Source organism: Camponotus floridanus, unplaced genomic scaffold, assembly GCF_003227725.1.
Source record: "Camponotus floridanus strain SB8 unplaced genomic scaffold, Cflo_v7.5 scaffold20, whole genome shotgun sequence".
NCBI lineage: Eukaryota > Metazoa > Arthropoda > Insecta > Hymenoptera > Formicidae > Camponotus > Camponotus floridanus.
Genome location: NW_020229326.1, coordinates 766,235 through 786,962, shown reverse-complemented (window position 1 = coordinate 786,962; position 20,728 = coordinate 766,235). Strand labels below are relative to the sequence as shown.

At 39.0% G+C, this 20,728-nt stretch overlaps 1 protein-coding gene across 1 annotated transcript; it reads left to right on the top strand.

The window, feature by feature from the left end:
• The first annotated feature begins 880 nt into the window (after positions 1-880).
• LOC105248706 (homeobox protein Hox-A1) lies at positions 881-20,102 on the top strand. Its single transcript, XM_011253643.3, has 3 exons — positions 881-2,598; positions 16,380-16,543; positions 19,803-20,102. The coding sequence occupies exons 1-3, from the start codon at positions 1,371-1,373 to the stop codon at positions 20,043-20,045; spliced, it is 1,635 nt and encodes a 544-aa protein (XP_011251945.1). The 5' UTR covers positions 881-1,370; the 3' UTR covers positions 20,046-20,102.
• Positions 20,103-20,728: the final 626 nt, after the last annotated feature.

Below are 20,728 nucleotides of genomic sequence, written 5' to 3'. Positions count from 1 at the left end.
TATCGAATTTTATGTAATATTCGAAGGGTTGTTTTTTTTTAAATTGAGTTTAATAATTCGAAGGGTTGTTTTTCTAAATATATTTCGAGAATCAAGAAAAATCAAGAAAAAAGTTTGATTAAATAGCACAAAAGAAATGTATTAATTTTCACATTTTTAAGATGTACGATTCAATAATAATAATTTCCTCCTCCATAAGAGACTTCAATTCTGCTTCATTTTCTTAATAATATACAAATCGTCAAAGAGACAAATTCAATGACAACGGATTACAAGTAAAAAGTCGCACATTACGAGTTATCGTATTGCAAATTACGTGACACAAGAAGATTATTACGATCTCGGGGAGAAAACGAAATGTCTGATTGTGACAATTTGGCCAATTTCACCGCCATCTTCCATCCGAACAGTTTCACGAGTCAGACTCGGTGGGTAATCATCGGACTTGAGTCACAGTTAAATTAATGATGCGATAATATCGATTACAATACCGTCTCCGGTACCCACCGCGCGATGCACCAAGAATCCCCAAGAAGACGCCGCGGAATCGTCCATCCGCTCGCACCCTCGCCGCATCTTCACGCCTATTTGCCTCTTCTTCCGACTTCCACGGTCACGTGGCGAGCATCTGTGCGTCTCTGTCTCACGTCGGTGCCTCGAACGACTTCTGATTGGTCGAGGGGGAAATTCGCCGTCTAGGGTGGCATCACCATCCCCGTCGCATCCGACGGAAGTGCCTCGCTCTGTCTCACTCTCGCCGAAGGATCCGGTGGGTGTAGCTCTCGGACACGCCCGATCCACGATGGGCGTAGTCAGAGCCAGCTGCAACGATTCCGTCTAGTGGGGAAGCTTTTTCGGTGGACACGCGGTCATCCGCAACGTCACTTTGCGACGCGACGCCGAGCCGCCTGCTCGTGTCGTCGGCCTCGTTACAGATCGTGATATAATCGTGGGACCGATCGACAGACGGTTATCGATCATTGAGTGCGGATGATCTATGAATCGGTCAGCGATCGCTCCGATGACATTCATGTGATAATTTACGAAACTGTAGCGTTGTGTTGAAATGCACGCAGATGCATCATCTGCGATAAATGTCACTAATAACCGATCAGTTTAAGAGATGATCGGATGAAGACTTTGTTGTCACTAGAGTTCATTTGCATCAGTGTTTGTTTTAAGAATCATTCCGGTATGTCTTTATCGTTCAACCGCCATTGATCTTTCAAACGGTTTGATCTATGACTCGTTCGAAACAGTGCCGATAGAGAGATTATTATATCGATTACAAGTGGATATTCGGTTAGTGTTGCTATCAAAAAGACATAATCTCATCAGTATGTGTTAGAGATCTACAGTGATCGCAGGATATGGCAGCTATGCATTACAACGCGCAGATGGTCTCGGAAGATTTGCATCAGCATCCACGGCACCTCTACAATCTCCAACAGAGACTCCAGGATTCCGGATCTTCGCCTAGATCGGAGGATGCCAGATCGCCGCTGAACAGTCGAGTGAGATCGCTCGAGGAAATGCGTTTCGTGGACGCTAGATCACCGGACGTGTCAGAAGATAGAGTAATCAGGTACCACGACGACGCTGGAAAGCATTTCTCCAAGGACCACGTGAGTCCTGCTTTTTTTCAGGACTCGGAGAACCCTTCTAGAAAATGTTTCAGCGACGAAATAGCGACAAATCGTTGCCGTGAGTCGGAAACCTCCCCCGGAAGAACGTCCTCGCCACAAAATTACATTCTCAGCTCGTCCAATCAGCACAGCAGCTCCATCGGCAAGACATCCTTCTGCATCGACGCGCTGCTCGGTCGTGCTACGAAGCAGAATGAAATAGAACAGTCATCGGCCGATCGACAGAAAGCGTTCTCCAGAAGTCACGGGGTCCAATCCGATAATCTGAATCTTAGTAGCATTCAGGAACGGGAATCCCCCAGCGCCATAAGATGCCCTGGAGACCAAAGGACAACCTTGGGAAATCCCTTGAATCCTTTCGTTCAGCATCATGAGTCCGAGTCGCCCAGTCTGGAGGCTCGGGATAGACATTCCGCCAGTCGCGAGACCGTTCTTGGTCTTCATACCGGCGAATCCGGCGTATCTATCCAAAGAGGCCAATTCAGGCCCGAAACGGGGACCAGCAACTACCGGAACGACCGGCTGGAGAACGTCGAGGACGACACGTCTGTTGACGTCGATCCGACGCGGACCGGAAGCGCCAGCCCCGGAAGCAACGCGAGCCGCAGTGCCGCTTCCAGTCCTCCTATATCTCCCGGTTCGGAGGATCCGTCCAGTAACGGCATCCTGGGCCATCAGAGTCTTGCGTCTGGGCCTTATGGCGTAAGCGCGATGGTCAGGCAAAATCAGGGCCTCCTACTGCATCCCGCGGGACCACTTATCCATCCAGGAGGATTGTACTATCATCCAGCCGGCGGCAGCGCTTTCCACTCGATACATAAGGAGGGTCAGCCAGTCGGTCATCCCCAATCCGGAGGGCCTCATCCTCAGCAGCATCACATTCATCCACTTCAGCTCGAGTGGTTCGCTCGGACCGGCATGTTGTATCCCAGATTACCTGCAGATTTAGCCGGTGAGTGAATTGACATGATTAATCTGATTAATTAATGACGATTGGAATATCTTAATCTTGGTTATGCATCGATATTGACGCAATTTTTAATAATTATGGTATGAAAAGAAGGGATGTATTTCGCGAAAGTAAAAAAAAATGTTATTAGATTGAAATTTCGTGAATATTGAATTTTAAAAAGAAATCATATCTCATCACATTTAAAAAGAAAAAGCGATGTTTGAAATATATTTAATAAGAACTTTAAGATAACATTGATAAAATATTAGTTTAATTAATATTTAAAAAAATTAAATTATTTTATTATAAGAATAATTTAAAATTTGTATGCGTTTGTGTGTGAATATAATAATATATATAAAATAACTTTATAATGTCATCTTTACGTCTATCTGGATTCTTTTAATGAGATAACGATATTTTTTGGTAAAGTAATAATAAGTCTTAAAAGATATGTTGAAAATTATTGAACATGAATCATAAATCTGACTAAATATGACATGCCAGAATTCGAATTGCATCATTCCTATGCATAAATCATTCCGATCGAATTGCGCTTATCAACCAAAGGCGAAATATTGATCCGTGTAATTAATTGAATAATATCATTATGATCGCCAAAGAACGACAAACAATTAATTGTGCGATATCTATCGTAAAGATCGCAATAATTATCATCACTATAAAAAAACAAAGCAAGTTTGATTCTGCTATTTTATGATAAGATATCATTTATATGAGCCTTTGAGTGAAATAGTACATATAAAGTGCGAAAACAGCGAAAACACATAAATCAATAATGCATTGCAAATGTTTGATGGTCAATTACAAAGATATTACAGAAATTTTAAATTTCCTTTGCGAAAGAAAAATAATAAAATTAAAAAATTTAATTTTATATATTTATAATATTTCTGTAAATTTCTTTACAATATATTGTATGTTTCAACATAAAGAAAAAGATACATTAATTAATTATAATTAAAGTAATTTTCATCATTTTTATTTGATTGTGAGATGAGAACACATGTTTGATACATATCATATATTAATTACGAAAACGCGAGATACGCATTTAATATTCAAAACTGGGAATTTCCAAATCAAATTTGAAGGCCGCACGATTTTTATCATAATCAAAAATAGAATCACGAAGATTGTAAACTCTATACCGGATGTCTTTGTAAAAAGCCCGACTTGACCTTCGTGTTAAAATCATTAATCTTTTTTTAATGCCCGATAAATTAATGATTTGATAATAATTTGCGAGGAAATTGAGGATATGGCTGATAAAAATCGCAACGATCGATAATAATCATAAATCTCTTTTTTCTAAGTCGGCAGTGACGCGATGCCAATCCCTGAAAAATATATGTCGATTACGATTTTATCACTGATCGTAGATCAGTAACAAACAGTGAGCATGATAGCGCAAGAAAAAAGATAGAAGAAAGATAGCGTCAAAAGATCGATTAAAAGAAATATTCATAATCGATCACGAATCTCCTAATAAGAATTTAAAGCGACTCTTAATTATCGATTTTCTTGATCTGTCGGGGAATTAAATAATGTCTACGAATGTAAACAGATAATGAATTTATTCCTTTCAGGAAATATCCAGTAGGATTTACTAAAAAATTTAATTTGCAAAATTTAATTCCCGATTCGATTAGTAACACAAAATATCAAATGACATTGATTAATGACTTCGCAATCTCTTAAATCTTCGTAAAAAAAAAGATATATTGAAATTTATCGAGGGAAAATGCGTATTGCGCAAAATCGAAATCCTTTACATGGGTGAGTGGATCGCGTCGGATGATATCGTCGATCGACGGTAACTCATGCGTGGGAGGTCGTGTTATGTTAGCTCTCGACGGCTATTACCAGCTATTAACTCGAAAGTGAGAGGCAACATCGAAAGACAGATTGCCGTTACGATGAGCAGATAGTACATGTTTACGTGTCTAATGTACCGTTCCACTAAACCATATTGGCCGACTACTCAAATTTTATGATCCCGATAATATGATGATATTCGCATGCTCGTGATTTTGAATATGGCTTCTCCAATTTAAAAGAAATATATGTGTGTGTGTGTGTGTATGCATGTAACGTAAAATATTATAAGGATTTAATATCATAAAATGAGATATCAATTGTTTCAAATCAGGCATTTATCTATATTTAATCTCGCATAAATAAGATGTTCAAAATTTTTGTCTTCTTCTGTTTTGATTAAAATTTCGATCGATAATCTTTTACTATATTTAACACATAAATCAAAAATACATTTACACAATACAACAGAATCTCTTTAATCAAGTATAAACAATTTTTAATAAAAAATGTTGATTTTCTTCATATTAATTATTTCGCACTACATTTTATCTAATAAAATAACTTTACAATTTTTTAATTAATTTTTCAATGATTTTTCCTGAATAAAAAGAGAAAAGATCTAAAGATGCATCTCTTTTCATCTCTTGCCTATAAAAGAAGAAAAACTGCATCGCTGCCAACTAATTCGCAAACCTTGCCACGAATCACAGAGCTGTCTGGAAAATACAAAGAAGGGAAAGACGAAGAAAGGGACACTAAGCGACGGCGGAGGAAGTTGAAAAGCAAAGGGTTTAGAAATGAGAGAGGGTGGAGGGAAGGGAAGGGGGTGCAACAAGAGACTTGGTTATCACGGTAAATTTCGCGCTCGGAAAAAAGAGCCGTGGCCGCGTTGTCAGGCCAATCAGTCGAGGGCTTTTATCGAACAAATTGGTCAGTGAACGTATGGCGATGGCGGCGGCGGCGGCGGCGGCAGAACAGGGGGGCGGGGGCGGGGGACAAGGGAGAGACGAAGAGAAGCAAAAATGAGAGGCGGAAGGACGGCGGGGATGCCGCGGACACAAGTGGCGGGTGCGCGGGGTATTTCCTGTCAGATGATCCTGATTGGTAGTTGCCGAGCAATCCAGCGTCGACCAAAAAGGATGAAAAAAAAAATCGAGCGGTGGCGTAAAACAAGCGCAAAAAAAAGAAAAACGAGAAAAAAAAAGAGAGACAGAGCGCACATGCGCGTGGCAACGAAATAAAACGCGCTTCGAATACATCGACCTCCCCCCCGTTCCTCGCGTCCCCCCGCATGGGGGCCATCGTCCGTGGGATACACGGCTCGACTTGTTAAAAATTGCCGGCAGCCGCGCGCGCCACCCCCGCGCGACGTTTCGTAAATAATGAGGGGATAGCGGGGGAGGCAGCGGACCGGGGGACGGAGGTGGGCAGGCGGGGGTGGAATGCCGGCTTTTATTTGCGGAATATTTGTCGCGCGTTATGCCCGCGCGCGGCGACGCAACGACAACATCATGTTTCATCTATCCCGAGCCGCGCGTAACGGCGTATCGAAATTTAACTAGCGCGCTATAAACGGGGTGTGTGCACGTGTCGGGGCCCGCGTATTGCACGATGTACCCCGTGCCCGCCACCCACCCAAACCCCGCATCAACGTCCGGTCGCCAGATAGTTATCCATATCGCGTTACGAACGGACGGCCCGCGTCGCGGCCGCACTAATTAGCGCGATTCTGCGGCCATCGATTGCCGCTGTCAAATGGAAATGACCATTGAGACAGCGAAACATCATCATTACTATAACAATTATATTACTAAAATTATACTAGGAATGTGTATACGAACCTGTATGCAAATCTTGGATGAATGAATCATTTAATTTTAAATTAAAAAATTTCTTAATAAAAATTTTAATAGAATTGAATATTGTATCTGAGAAATTTTAATCGGATATTACAGAAAAATTCTATTGAAAAATCATTTTGATCGAAGAAAAGAAGGGGGAGGAAACGAAGGGAACGAGAAAGAAAAATATTCGAAAAAATATGATATAAAAAATATGATAAAAATTAAATATCAAAAGATCTCAGATACCTTTTATGCATTTTACGTAAGATGAGGATATTTCTATTAATGATTATAGAAACGAATTTTTTTTCCAGAAAAATAACTTAAGATTATTAAAATTTTATTATTGTTTACTAGAATTTTTATTATTATTTTATTATGATTAACAAGAAATATCTAAATTATGATTAGCAAGAAATATAAAATTCAAAAACGCAGTTGTAATTTTTCTTAAATATAAATAGAATAAAATTAAAGGTAACTTTTCTTTTTGATTCAGTTCTATATTTTTTAATCGGCACGTATATACGTCAATCAGCGACAATTGACATCAGTCGATAGTTGGCTTTTGGATTAACGTGTGAAACGATCATCGATTTTCCGACGGTGACAGTCACATGGACAGGCCGACGATGATTAATTGTTCGCGCGAGTTGAAATGCAATTGTAATAATTACTGTCCCCGCCGAGCATATACCGGGAAGGAATAAATTATTCATCGCAAATTTATGGCCTTTTTACGTGATATGAGCGTGCATTGAGAAAATCCTTAAGCGTTTTAATAATATTAATTGCAGGTATCGATATCAACGGTAAATACATAAATAATAGCGGAGGGTGCGATAAATCTCGCCCTTCGATAAAACTGGTAGCGTGATTTTTATTTTCAGCGTTGTACTTTACATATTTTACGACAATAATTTAATGACGGCGAATGTTTGATTTGCCGATTATGAAAATGTAAAATTTTCGCGCTGACGTTTTATTTTATGCGTCTGGGAGCTTCTTATCTCGCAATGTTGCCTGTCATTATAATTTTCAGTGACAAGTTATGGAATTTAAAATATAAATGTTGAATATAATAAAAATATAGGAACGCGTGCGTATATTACTACTTTATGTAATTCATTCTATCTTATTTTCTCTGTCGGAAATGTCGATAAAGCGATAATATTTGCTTATATATAAACATACTTTCTTTTTTTTGCAAAATCTCTTTTTCGCCTAAATGTAAATCGAGTTACGAATTCCTTTCTAATGGCCGATAGTCTGTGAAGATATTTTTTCAAGTTAATGGGGAAGCTCTTAGAGTAGAGGGTGCAAACGAAATTAAAGACGGTATTTGCCGTCGAAGGGTGTCGAAGAAAAAACAGCATTGCCATTTCTTTTTGACGTCGCAATGAGACGTCGCAAAGTAAAATTAAATATCCTATAAAAATGAACGCCATATAATTCGGCAAACTCTATTATGCTAATTATGTGTGCGCTCTTATACTTATCGTGATAAATTTTACGTATTTGCAGAAAATTATTCGCGAAAAATCAAAAACAAGCAAATTGTTCTACTTCCACGAGATGATTAAATTAATGATATAAGATAAAATGATAGTAGAAGGCGACAAAAATTAGAATTTGGCATCCACTAATTTTATTAATGGATATTTGTTTTTATAGGGAATGAATTATTAGATGTATCATTTTTTTATACATCTACAAGATATATTACTATGAAATTGTGTGCAATAAATTGAAATATAGTCTTAATATGACGTTAAATAATTGTTATGTTGATATTTTTCTTAAGGTAAAGTGTGTAAAGAATTTTGATTGTTAATTATGTAGACTCCTAAGGCTGATATTTTTTAAAGAAAAAACATAAATAACTAAATCTCGATCATTTATCTATCCAACCGCTTTGCGTTTTTAATCAGCCGAATATGGATATTCAAATCTACATAAAATATATCAGTATTATTAATTCGATATTCGTGGAACTAGAACGTACGCCGGCGATGTATAATAATTTTCAGCAGATCGATGATGTTCGGTCGAGGAAAACGAAGATTCCCCTCGAGGAACCGCAATTAAGGAGGATTCGTTTCTTCATGGACATTTCGATCGGCAATTTGGCTTAAATCGACTTGACGAACCGTGAGGGTAGCGGCGTGACGATACGACCGGAATCTCGTTTTTTTCCCTTTCTTTTCTTTTCTCTTTTTTTCGACCCGGTCCCGCCGTCCATACGAACGGGGAGAAACAATGACGAGGAGATGGCGGCGGAAACTCTACCAACAAAAGGGGAATGATACTCGGGAGACAGAGCGAGAACGAGAAAGAGAGAGAGAGAGAGGGGGGGAGTTGGTGGATGATTTAATTAGTTAATTGTGCGTCATTCATCCGTCTATTCATCCCCTTCGCAGCCTCCCACGCCCCGGCACGCCGCTGCCACCGTTCTGTCACCATACCGTTCCCATGGCAACTCCGCGGACTTATAGTCCGTTTAAACGGCCAATTTCGCATTTCCGACGGAGATGCGCGAGAGAAAACCACCCGCTTTGCACACTTTGCCCTTTATAATATTATGCGTATAATATTGTATACATATACACATAATATAACAATTGCAAAATGTATCATACATATAATAATTAAGAATTAAAGATACTATATGCTATAGGAATGATATAATAAAAATATAATGCGAGGCGTACGTAATTCGTGTAACAAGAAGAAAAGTAATAAAAAAATAATATTGGAGCAACTATTAATTAAATCGCGCGAAACATCGAAAGGAAGTTGTGTCGGCTCTTATCGTGTCGTTACTGTCGCCCTTTGTACCCTTTTACTCTAACATATGGCGCACCGATTGCGGGGGATTAATCCTATTTGTTCGAGATTTACAGCATTCCTATTAATTCGACCGCAGCGCTTATGGTGTTTCAGATAGCTAAGCTTGCGCGGCTGATTGCACGAGATATTGTCGCGATATCTACTTCCACAGGGAGATTTAAACGGGTATTCATTTAAAATTACGCGATAAGAAATTTGTATGAGAGATAAGGGAAAGAAAGAGGGTGTGCGAAATATACAAAACTCGGGGGATAGTAAATTAATTTATCATTACTTAATTATTTTTAAAATAATATTAAAATTTCGTAATGAAAATATTCGGATAAAAAAATTTTACATATATAATTTAATAATTTCAGGAAGCAATCTAAGATATAATATAAAATTTAATTACTGAAATAGTTATAAAAAATTTGTATATCTCATTAATTACTACTATATATATTTTAAAAATATCTATTAATTATTTTATACAATATTATTATTTTTTTTATGTAAATTATATCTCGATACGTTAAAATGTGAAAAATATTCGCCGATCAATATTTCATTCGCATGATCAATAGAAATCAGTAAAAATTATTTCTTTCTAATAAATATATTTATAAAAAGGATTCATATTATATATATATGGACATACAAAAATAATTATATCGCATTCTCTAGTAATACAATAATTATATATGCCATGTAATTAGATCAGATTAACACAAACTAATGACAATAATTATTTCTTCGCTTATGTAACATCGGGCTCATCGTAATGGTAGCAGTTTGAGCGAAGGCGACGAGTCGGCGTCGGGCGAATCAGCGTCGTTAGCGAGCGGCTTCTCGTTCGACCTCGGGTCGCAACGACGACCTGATGTCGATGTTGTTTCCGGATCCGGAATTAAAGCTCAACGAGAGAGTGGCAGGGAGCATGGACGACGAGCGCGGATAGAGAGTCGGAGGCGGAGGAGAGAATTGGGGAAAACCGATGCACTCTCGCTCGCACGCACGTATAGAGTAACGTACATACGCGCGATTGTATATACACTCTGGAAACCGGCGGCGGCGGCATCAGGTCCGCCTATAAGCGTATAGGTGGTAATGGCGTTTCTGAATTAGCTGCCAGCTAGTTTGGCCGTCCGCAAGCAAACAGATCTTGGTTACCCGATGTGTAACATCCCGCGCGCTCGCTCAAACGCGCCATCCCGTGTCTATATACGGTCTTGTTGGTAATACTATTCGCGTAGCTACGCGCGTGCGTGTGTGTATGTATCGTACGTCTGTGTACACGTGCGTCGGATACCTGCCGGATACGTGACGCGTACGGTCGAGTACTCCTTTTCGGCCGCAAAACACCTTTGACTCTTTGCGACAGGCGACTCTTGACCAGGCGACCGGTTTAATGCTCGATGAAGCGGACGAAGTTCGTTTTTCAACCTCGTCCGAATTAAAAGTACTTTAAAAAATATTAATTGTCATGAAAATTCAGGGGATGGCTTTCCAGAGCTACGATTAAATGATAATCAAAGTATAATATTGTCGCTTCTAAGAATTACCAATTCGCCTTCTTCGTCACCGCGGTACAATTGGCTAAGTGTTAAAGCAGAGTTCGCCGACACTCCACTCCGGAAACTCTATGGGGGGGCCTGCATCTACTCGGCGACGATGCGAGAAGATGGCGAATCGGGCGAGCCGGTAGAAATGCGCGCGGCAAGAATAAGAAGTAACATCGCGGATGTTTATGGCGTGATTTGTGGCGAGTTCGGGATTAAATTCAGCCATTTCGGGTAAGGAAAATAGCCTGATAAAACTTGCCCAACTTTTCTATCCTTTCTTCTCTCTCTTTCTCTCTTCCTTCATCTATCCATCGCAGTCTCTCTCTCTTCCTCTCGCGCTCGTCCGGCTCCGTCCCCGTCTACGACCACCCCCGGTACGTCGGGGGTGGCTGTCGGACGGCGAGAGGGTGGCGGATAGCGACTCGCCTAGATTCGTTTAGCTCGGATCTGAGGGGTAGGTAATTCGGGGGGCGGAACACGGCGAAGGGGGCCCCGGGGACTGCGGGCGGAGCTTGCCGGCGACGCACACACGCGCACGACACCCTCGCACATGCACACAGACGAGCATAGGATTGTGCTCTTTCGTACACATACACGTACACACACGTGCATACACGCACACGTGTCTGGACGGACAGGTTATAACACAGCCACGGAAGCAAAAGCTGAGAGAACGCACCACCAACGAAGTCGTTACCAACCCCTTCGCTCGCTCGCCATTTCCCTCCCTCTTTCACCCTGTTTCTCTCTCTCTCTCTCTCTCTCTCTCTCTCTTCTGCGCTCTATTCATCCTCATCTTTCCCTTTCTATCCCCCTCGAGACGACGAGCGCGCACGGTGCAAGCCGGAGGGTACAGCGGCACGGTTAGAGGTATACACGCCGATTTAGGACGCTAATTCCAATTTGCAATTCGCTATTGGGTAATTGCTGCCCATTAGAGGGAGGCCATTTTCGGCTGCTACGTAGACCAGCGTAGAACCGCGTCCACGACAGCTATGTGTTTTATGTGGGAGCGGAGTGAGAGCGCAGATCGATGCACCTTCGAGCGAAAGACGAATCGCCAATTATTTTCGATAAAAAATAGAATCTTGTATTAAAATGGCGCTTCCAGTTCGATGACGAAAGACACGAACACATAATCTCTTCTAGTTGCAAATTTTTTCCAATCTTTTACTTTACCTTTAATTCTGCATTTTATCTTTGATAACGATAAAATAAATCCTACCGGAAGCTTAAAGTAATCAATCAAAGTAGAGAATATCTTTACAATAAAATATGTATATTTTTATGATATGAATATTTTTATGATATGATAATTTTTGCATATTATATATAATATATAAAAACAGAGAAAGAAAGAAAGAAATGTTACTTTTCCATGATATGAAGCATTTAGATGATATGAAGCATTTGGGTCATCCGTTTGAGTAACGTGGCACCCTTCGGACGAACCAACGCACAAAAAGGACTAAAAAACGAAGGTGAAGTTCCTGCGGGAGCTGGGATCGAGTAATCAGTTTTAATTAAGCGTACCTTTCGCTCGAGAGTTAACGAGGGTAGTTACTCGTTAGTCCGAGATATCGTGCGATTCGTCGACTTTAAAAAAAAAGAGAGGAGTAACGAGCATGAGATCGGATCTCGGCTCGACGGGAAAAGGAGCTATATTCGAATGATTAATTCTGTAAGTATTACATAACAATCACTGATGCTGAGGAATAAATGTCTTACACTCGATATCTCGAATTGTTGCATTTGTACAAATTAATGCGCGTTATTACATGGGGATTATCGGAAATAAAATTAAAGAAATAGAAGATGATATCTTTAATTACTTTATAAGAATACAATTAATTTTTTTATTATTGTTAATTAAAATTATATAAAAATCTCAAATGTGCTGATTCATCTTATTCCATTATCTGTATCCGTTAACGACGCGAAACAAAATATGTTGCGATACCTACCGCATCGTCGCCCTTCATTGTGGCACAAGGGTATTCATGCGACCGGTGAAGTGTAATTTTTCCGGGGGTTATAAGCTACAGGGGGGGATAGAGCGAGAAAGAGTAGTCGCTTTAAGTACAGATAATAGGTGGTGTTTACCGCCACGATGATCGGCACTATTTAAGGGTGGCCTGGCATGAAGCGGCCGATGGGACCCCAAATAAATTAAATTATCATGATAAAGGCCCCTTCTACCGTCCCACCCCCTCGATATAAGAGCGCGAATGGTGATTGTCCACTCGATAAAGTTGCCCTCCTCATGTTTACCGACATCTGTCACAGTTTGCGCATTTCCCGATCCCGATCGGACGCGCAGCGTGCCAAAATGATCAATTTTGGCGGGACACGCATGTCAATGAAATTAGGCCAATTCGAAAGCAAATGTATCGCGCGAAGAATATATTGCGCGGGAATTAATTATGGAAATTAATTATAAAATGATATATATTTTTTATATCAAATTGATAGAACTGTCCTACACAATATATAATAATAGTGAGAAGGAAAAACGTTGGATGGAAAGAAACGGTTTTCATTAATGTACAATACGTATGTTGTTTTAGTATTTTTCTCCTAACATTTTTTTTCTACTATAACATAAATGCAGACACTTGTCATTTTTCTTCTCCATTATTTTTATCGACCTCGCGATTGCACCGGATTGCTTTTATTTATTGAAGCGGGGAGAGGGGAACTATTTGCAGTTAGTTAACGCTATAGTTAACGTGGCGTCCCTACGATGGAGGGGTACGTACCGTATGTTAGGTGCCAACCCCCTCGATTGCGCATGGCGAGCAAATTTCTTCGGTACGTTTCTGTAACGTACTTCGTTGATTAATACGATGGCTCAATGAATAATTATCGCGATGAGCCGGCCAATTTGACGACGAAGGGTGCGATAATTTATAGCGGCTATTTGTCATTTCTTAAACTTTTAAAAGAATGATGGATGCGAGACTCTTAAATATGTCTAAACTTGACTGGTATCGTTTGTTTCGTCCAAATAAATTCAAATTTTACAATCTTTGCAAAGTTAACAATTTATATTTAAAATTTCGATAATTAATAAAGTTTTGGGGTTCTCTTTCAAAGAATAGTTGCTTTAGAATAATTGCTAATATATTAAAAAATAGTCATTAAATATAAAATGCAAAGTTTTAAAGAGAGGGGATGACAAGTTCAGGCATTTTCGATGTGTAATGATTAATAAAAATTTTTTCACTTCAATCAAAATTAAATTCGAGCCATAATTGTGCTATCTGAAACGCGTAAAAAAATATTGAAAGAAATTTTTAGCCTAAGAAAACTTAAGAAATGATGGTTTAAATTGCCAGGAAACTTTTTTATCCCGGTTTTATCATTTTAAGTGTAAAATTGAATCGTCAGAACTCTTAAAGAGCTATCGAAAATTTTTGAGAAAATACCAGATTCCAAATACATTTCAATGAAATTTGTTTCTTGAAATTGATTATGAGGAAAATATCTTTTACAATTGATGCTTTATCTCTTACTCATTTCTCTTAACTATTTGACTCATATTGACTAAAAATAATTATAGATTAAAATCTAATAACTGATTATAGAGTTAATATAATCTTGTGTCGTATAAACAGTTTTTGTAATCGAAAGATACTTTTATCTTAAATTATCTTAGATAAGGCACAATAGAGATAAAACGATACGTTGCTGCGTGGCGAAATTTTTTGGACAATGCATAATACGATGTGATATATGTCACGAGTATCTAATGGGCATCGCGTAGATGGTGTCCGCGAACGATGAAATTGAAAAAGGGATATAAAAATAAATCATGATGGGACGAGCGAGGAGCGCAATGGTGCAAATAATAATTGTCACAAATCAGCGGGGAGGGAAATCATCGGTCAGGCCATATGTGCCCAGCGGGGGAGAGGGGACAGAGGGAGCGAAACTCCACTTCGTTCAACGATAAATAACCCAATAAATGTGCTACAGAGTCTAAATACTAACAACTATCAAATGTAGTTTCTCATGTCCCTCGCGCACGATCCTGGCTTGCATGAACAACTGTCAAAAATATTCGGTGAGCTTAGCATTTTTTTTGTAACATCCATAGGGGTAACAAACATTGAATGCAGCAACGTAATATTTCATGATCGCAAAATGAGTTTAAATTTGCTCGAAATAGAAAAAAATTTCATAAAAAGTTATCTAAATCATTCGAATTTTATTAAATTGACATTTTTATTACAACTTTATATTACAACTTTAAAAAAATTGCTCTAATATATTTTTATATACTTTATATACTCTTTTTCAAATTGTTCAATTCTTACATCATGTTACTCAATGATTACTCTTTTCTCGTAATACTTGTGCTGCGTGTGTTAAATTTGAGGACGTTGTGCAACAGCCTGATAATGCGACATATCGAGATATCGGAAACTGCCGTTTATTTGTGTATCAGGCGTAAAATCGCGCGGTCCTATATCAAAATATACTGGTCTCTCCTATTCGAGGGAGAGCGGATACGTGCGTACCTGCTCGTACGCGGCTTAGTGAATCACGCGCGCGACCGGTAATCCGAATGCGCTCGACTAAACGCCGCCATGTGTACAAACACTGACAGCCGGTCACGCACTTGCTAGTTAAGTTACGAGGGTGCTTAAGCCATTGACGCAAGGCTCACCCCGCTGTTAATCGTGGAAACCCACCGTAAAGCTCGGCAACAACAAAAACACGTGACAAAAATAATGGCGTTTCTCGTATACGAAATTTTCGGCTTTCGCGTGAATTTGAAGTCTGCTATTATTTTTTAATGATTCCTGCGTTCTCGAATAATCCAATCTTATCTGCTCGTTTTAAATTTACTAACATAAATTAAAAACTCTATTTAAGTAACTTGTTTTGCATTAAAAAGTAATTATAATAATTACAAAAAATTAATTAATGTAGTATAGCGATTAGTGTATTAATATAGCGATAAGATAGATTGTAATTGTGTAATATACTGTTTGGTATCTTGTTAATAAGGAATAATATCATGTTTAGCTCTGAATGATAAATTGTTAACATTCCATGTATTCATCGTGTGACGCGATGTACAGTACACCTCCATTCGCGTGTGGATTGATTGCAATATTATCATGTTTGTATGTATCTCGGCGATAATTTCATCAAACTCTGCGGCGTCCTACGCCCATGGTGCTATAAGTCGGCGATCCTCCCCTGACCAAGAGTCATTCACGGGGCTAATTGCAGGGGCGGCTTTCCGCCCTATCGTCTAACCCCAAATCATCCCCCGGTAATCCATAGGGATTTACACTCGCGATAATTGCATTAGCATTCGATGATTTTTATTGGATCGTCCGGCTCGCGATAATGAATCATTTTCGCTGTCCAAACTGTTTGCCGGACTAAAATCGTCAATTCAATTTGTGACTTTTGTCCAACGAATCAATTAAAAAAATTTTTTCCCTGCCAATTTTTATTATGCAAGAGTCAACATCACGTTCGTTAAAAAATTATAACCATTTGTATAATTATTTGCGATTACGATATCGAGAGATAAGAGCATGATCTATTTCATACGTGTCTTAATTATGGAACATTTCAATTTATGGATCATTATCGCAAATATTGTTACTCGAATTAATCGTAGCGTAATCTGCATCATAATTGCAATTTTTTGTAATAGAATATTTTCCTTTTGTTACAGGCTGCGCGGCACAACATGCATTGCTGGGCAAGACCAGAAGGCCAAGGACAGCCTTCACGTCCCAGCAGCTTCTCGAATTAGAAAAGCAATTCCGACAGAATAAATATCTCAGCAGACCGAAGAGGTTTGAAGTCGCGACGTCGCTGATGCTCACGGAAACGCAGGTAAATCCAGATAATGATGTTAAATCGACCATTACCTCTCTCGATATCCGAAATTCAATGACAGCCATGAGCCTGTGAATCACCTCTCTCTTTCGCGCGCGCGATAAGCATCGCGCGATTAACAATTTTTATTAGTCACGTAGTAGAGAGATGTAATGTAACGCGAATCGTGAATCATCTATAATTCCACGATAAAATACCTCTGGGTAATAAAAAGCCGTTCCCACTGCCGAAAGAAAAAACGCGAATAAGCTTGAAGTAATTTTTTCCATCGTAACTTTGCGGTCGCTCATGACGTTATAACAGCTGTCAATAGGAACAGAAAATTATGCCTTTTTGACACTCGTCTACTTTCTCGAAATTACGAGAGAGATATTTTTGCATAATAACGTCCGATCGATATGGATGATGCGCCGAGGAATCGTTAAGGAATCCAATCGGTTATTTTCCGAGTTGGAGCTGGAGCTGGAGTTAAGTTAGCTCGTCAAGAGTCGCTCGACGAGGAGTTGAGCGACGTTGGTCGGTAAATAGCGCGAAAATGGAAATTCGCGAGGTCACGCGAGCGCTCAGGACGGAAAAAGAGGAAGACCCTCTCTTCGAAAGAGAGAAAATCCCTCTCCGGAATAATCCGGTCCGCCCTTCCTCCGTCCGGGACCGGCTGGCGTGCACGCGCGCGAATCCTCTCTCGCATAGTTCAACAACTTAAACATAACTCCGAAGCTTACGAGCCCTGACGGATCGCTCGGCAAACAGACGTGAAAGTCTGAGTTATGGCGGGCTCAGTCGCTGATTTGTTTCGATATTTTACCGATTCTGCCTCGCCTCCATCTCGGCCTCCTTCCTCCTGCGTCCTCTTCCTTTCTCTTCGTTCCTCCTCTCTCCCGCCTTCCGGTCCTATGTTACTCATTTCACGTCTGAGTTCCGCGTTTGCAGAAACGCGATTACCAGCGATTTACCGTCCAAGCTCGTCGCGACGTCCGACGAAGAATGCGTTTATTTAAAAAAGACATTGAAAGGTTGCATATTTCCCCTCTCTCTCTCTTTCTATATATATATAAATCTCTGTCGTTATCAAGGTAAATAATTTTGTTGGTATTATATCGTAGTACAATGTTATTATCTCAACGGGGAAAGTCATAAAATACACTATCTCTCTGAAAGAGGAAATGCTAATTTTTTGATGTATTATGCATTTCTCCGATATTTTCTTTAGACGATCGTTTTTTTGCCTTTAGATTTTTAACGAAGTGATTCGATATTTGATTTACGACTTTATTTCGACAGCGATTTCCTGTTGGATTAATTAAAATCTGATATTCCTTAATATTCGCGATTAAAGTATCACAAAATCGCAGTCATAATCGTCGTAATAACATGCGAAATCTACGCAACAATGATCGTTAGCGAGAAAAATATCTTGCACAATTAGCGCGATTGCGATCGAAATGATATCGCGATGGGAGTCTTTCGATGTTCCATGATTCATTCGTCGCGTTCGGTTTCCCGTGTACAAAGTGTCGATTAATTTCGATTCGCGAGATAATTTACAGCGCGATCTATTTCTCCTCCCTCCCTTTCTATCGCTCGCTCGCTCGCTCTTCATCGCTCGTCGATTTATCGACAACAAATATTTATTTTCGCACGTCGCTTTTTTTTCCCACCTTCGATCCATTTTTTTCGACTGACTCGCTCACGCCTACAATTCGCGCCTTCTCGTTCCCCTATTACTTCCCCCCCTTTCCCCCCTCTGTATTCGACCCCGACGCTTGTTTACCTCGTGCTACGAATTATTTGTTAACGCGACACGAATGATTTACGTAAATTTCTGCATTCCTCTCTCTGTCCCTTTCTCGTAGCAACTCGCCTAACAAATTATCCAGCTGATCGAGAAGCGATGATACATTTGATGTTTCTCAATAAAATTCTAGACTTTAAGAGAGATAAATATATTTTCATCAAACGCTTTTAATCTTATACTAGATTTTATATATCTTTTTATTGGTATAAAAATCTACATATTTTTAAATATTTATAAATAAATTCTATATATTACATATTTCCGAAATATTAATTCATAAAGATTTATTTTCTGAAAAGTGGATTTAATTAAGAAAGATTATGGCATATTTGTTATCATCGCTGATGTATATTTTAGGTAGTAACGATTAGAAATTTAGGATTAATCTCGCCAACGGAAAGATCCTTCGCGTCGCGAGAATTCAGCGAAACGTTCACAGATTCTCCCATTCGTATTCGTACGAGAAAGCTGCGCTCCTACGCGAAGGGTAAAGATATAATACGGTCGGTGTGCCTGGAGGGGATTGGCCCGGGCGCATGATATGTTGTCCGAAAGATTTACATCGTTTTCTTACGATTGGGGAGGAAAAATCGAGTCCCTGTATCTGTCTACCTGATTTACGGCGTCTCGCGGGGTGGTTCACGTAATGTTACCCGCGCTTATGGAGTACGCATTCGCCAAATTAAATCGGGCGTGGATCGAACGCGTCGAGATTGAGGCACTTATGCCCGCGATAAATCGTCAGATAATTAGCACTTTTCAAACTGATATTGACTCGAAATCAAACTAGGAAATCTTTCAATTTATGTGAACGTATCTGCGAATGAATTTTTATCATTCAATATCAGGGAGCGTGTTTGTATGTATGTGTGTAGAAAGTCCAAAGTACTTGGAATATTATCGTTTATTTTTCGATATTTACATATAGAATGATCAATAATCGCTTGTGTAGGTAACAAGGAAATTATTACTTTGTGATGGAATAGTTTGATACAAAATTACGTTAGATAACATGAGTCATTTTCTCCTAAGTGGAATTTATTATCAGAGTATAATATCTCGTAAGTAAAGATAAATTTGATAGTTTGTTATTTTCTTCGCTCTTAAATAAAAATGTTAAATATATTTTATATGAAATATAAATTCAAGCGGAAATGTTATAATGCACACAAATCCGTTTGAAGAATCTTTCTGTTCACGCGAAGGTTATTTCATAATTATCTAAAATTAAATACGAGATAAATGATATTCAGTGCCCAAATATTTTATCAGAGCAGATATCGCGCTCGTTGTAGTTGTTAGTTCCGCGAAATCGCTTATCGCCACGTAATTTCTTTAATCTTTCTTTACGTCGCGAGCACTTTGATTGATGCGTAATAAGTAATTTTGATAAGTTTTTGCTCTTTCTTTCTCTCTCATTTTGCATCGATCAATAATTACACGGTTATACTTTCGTTGCAGGTGAAGATCTGGTTTCAAAATCGCCGAATGAAATGGAAGCGCAGCAAAAAGGCGCAACAGGAGGCTCGTACGAGCGGTAAAGTCGAAGAAACCGGAAGCGCGAGAAGTGCCGAACGAGATACCGGAAGTGACATTAGCGTCAACGCACCTGGAACACCGGAGGAATCCAGAGGAACGCTCCAGGAAAGTCAGAGAACTGGAACGGACCTTCAAGAACCTTTGTATCGGCCTTACGTGGTTTAAAGAACCAATAGAGGCACGTTTAATCTTTGGAAGACCAACATTTTTCAAAATAAACTTCAAGCATTTTTTTCGCTAGTTATTTATTTTATATATATAATAATTTATATAAATGTTAAATTAAAAAATATTTTTCCTTGTTAATTATTGTGTTTAATTTATTATAATAAAAGAAAATAGTAAAGAAGCAAGGAAGGTGAGAAGAAGAAGAAATACTTCTTTTAAAAGATTAAAAAGGAAATTTATTGTTGGCCCTCCAACGATTAGAAAGATACGAATAACATCAAGCTGAATGTGCTTCTTGGAAAATTAATTTATTCAGAAAAGTGATTATTTCGGAGTTTCTAAAGATTCGAATCTAAAGATTCTCTTACGACTAAGTTCCGCTAATTAATTCGACCGTACAATTGTTCCTATATAGATACTTTCGTAGTAAAAAGTAAGAATGTTCCACTTCGTCATCTCGATTGCGATATAATTTTGATAATCGACTATAATAATAAATATCGCCGTGATTTGTAAAGGAAATTGAAACCAGCATAATGTCGATTTTTCATCAGTTTATATCAATTGTCACAAATAAACGTGAGAATTACTTTTGCGTGCATCAATGTTATCGAAATCACCTCAATTTTGATTTTCGCTTATTATATCGATCATAATTTTTTACCAAAAAATACTTGATA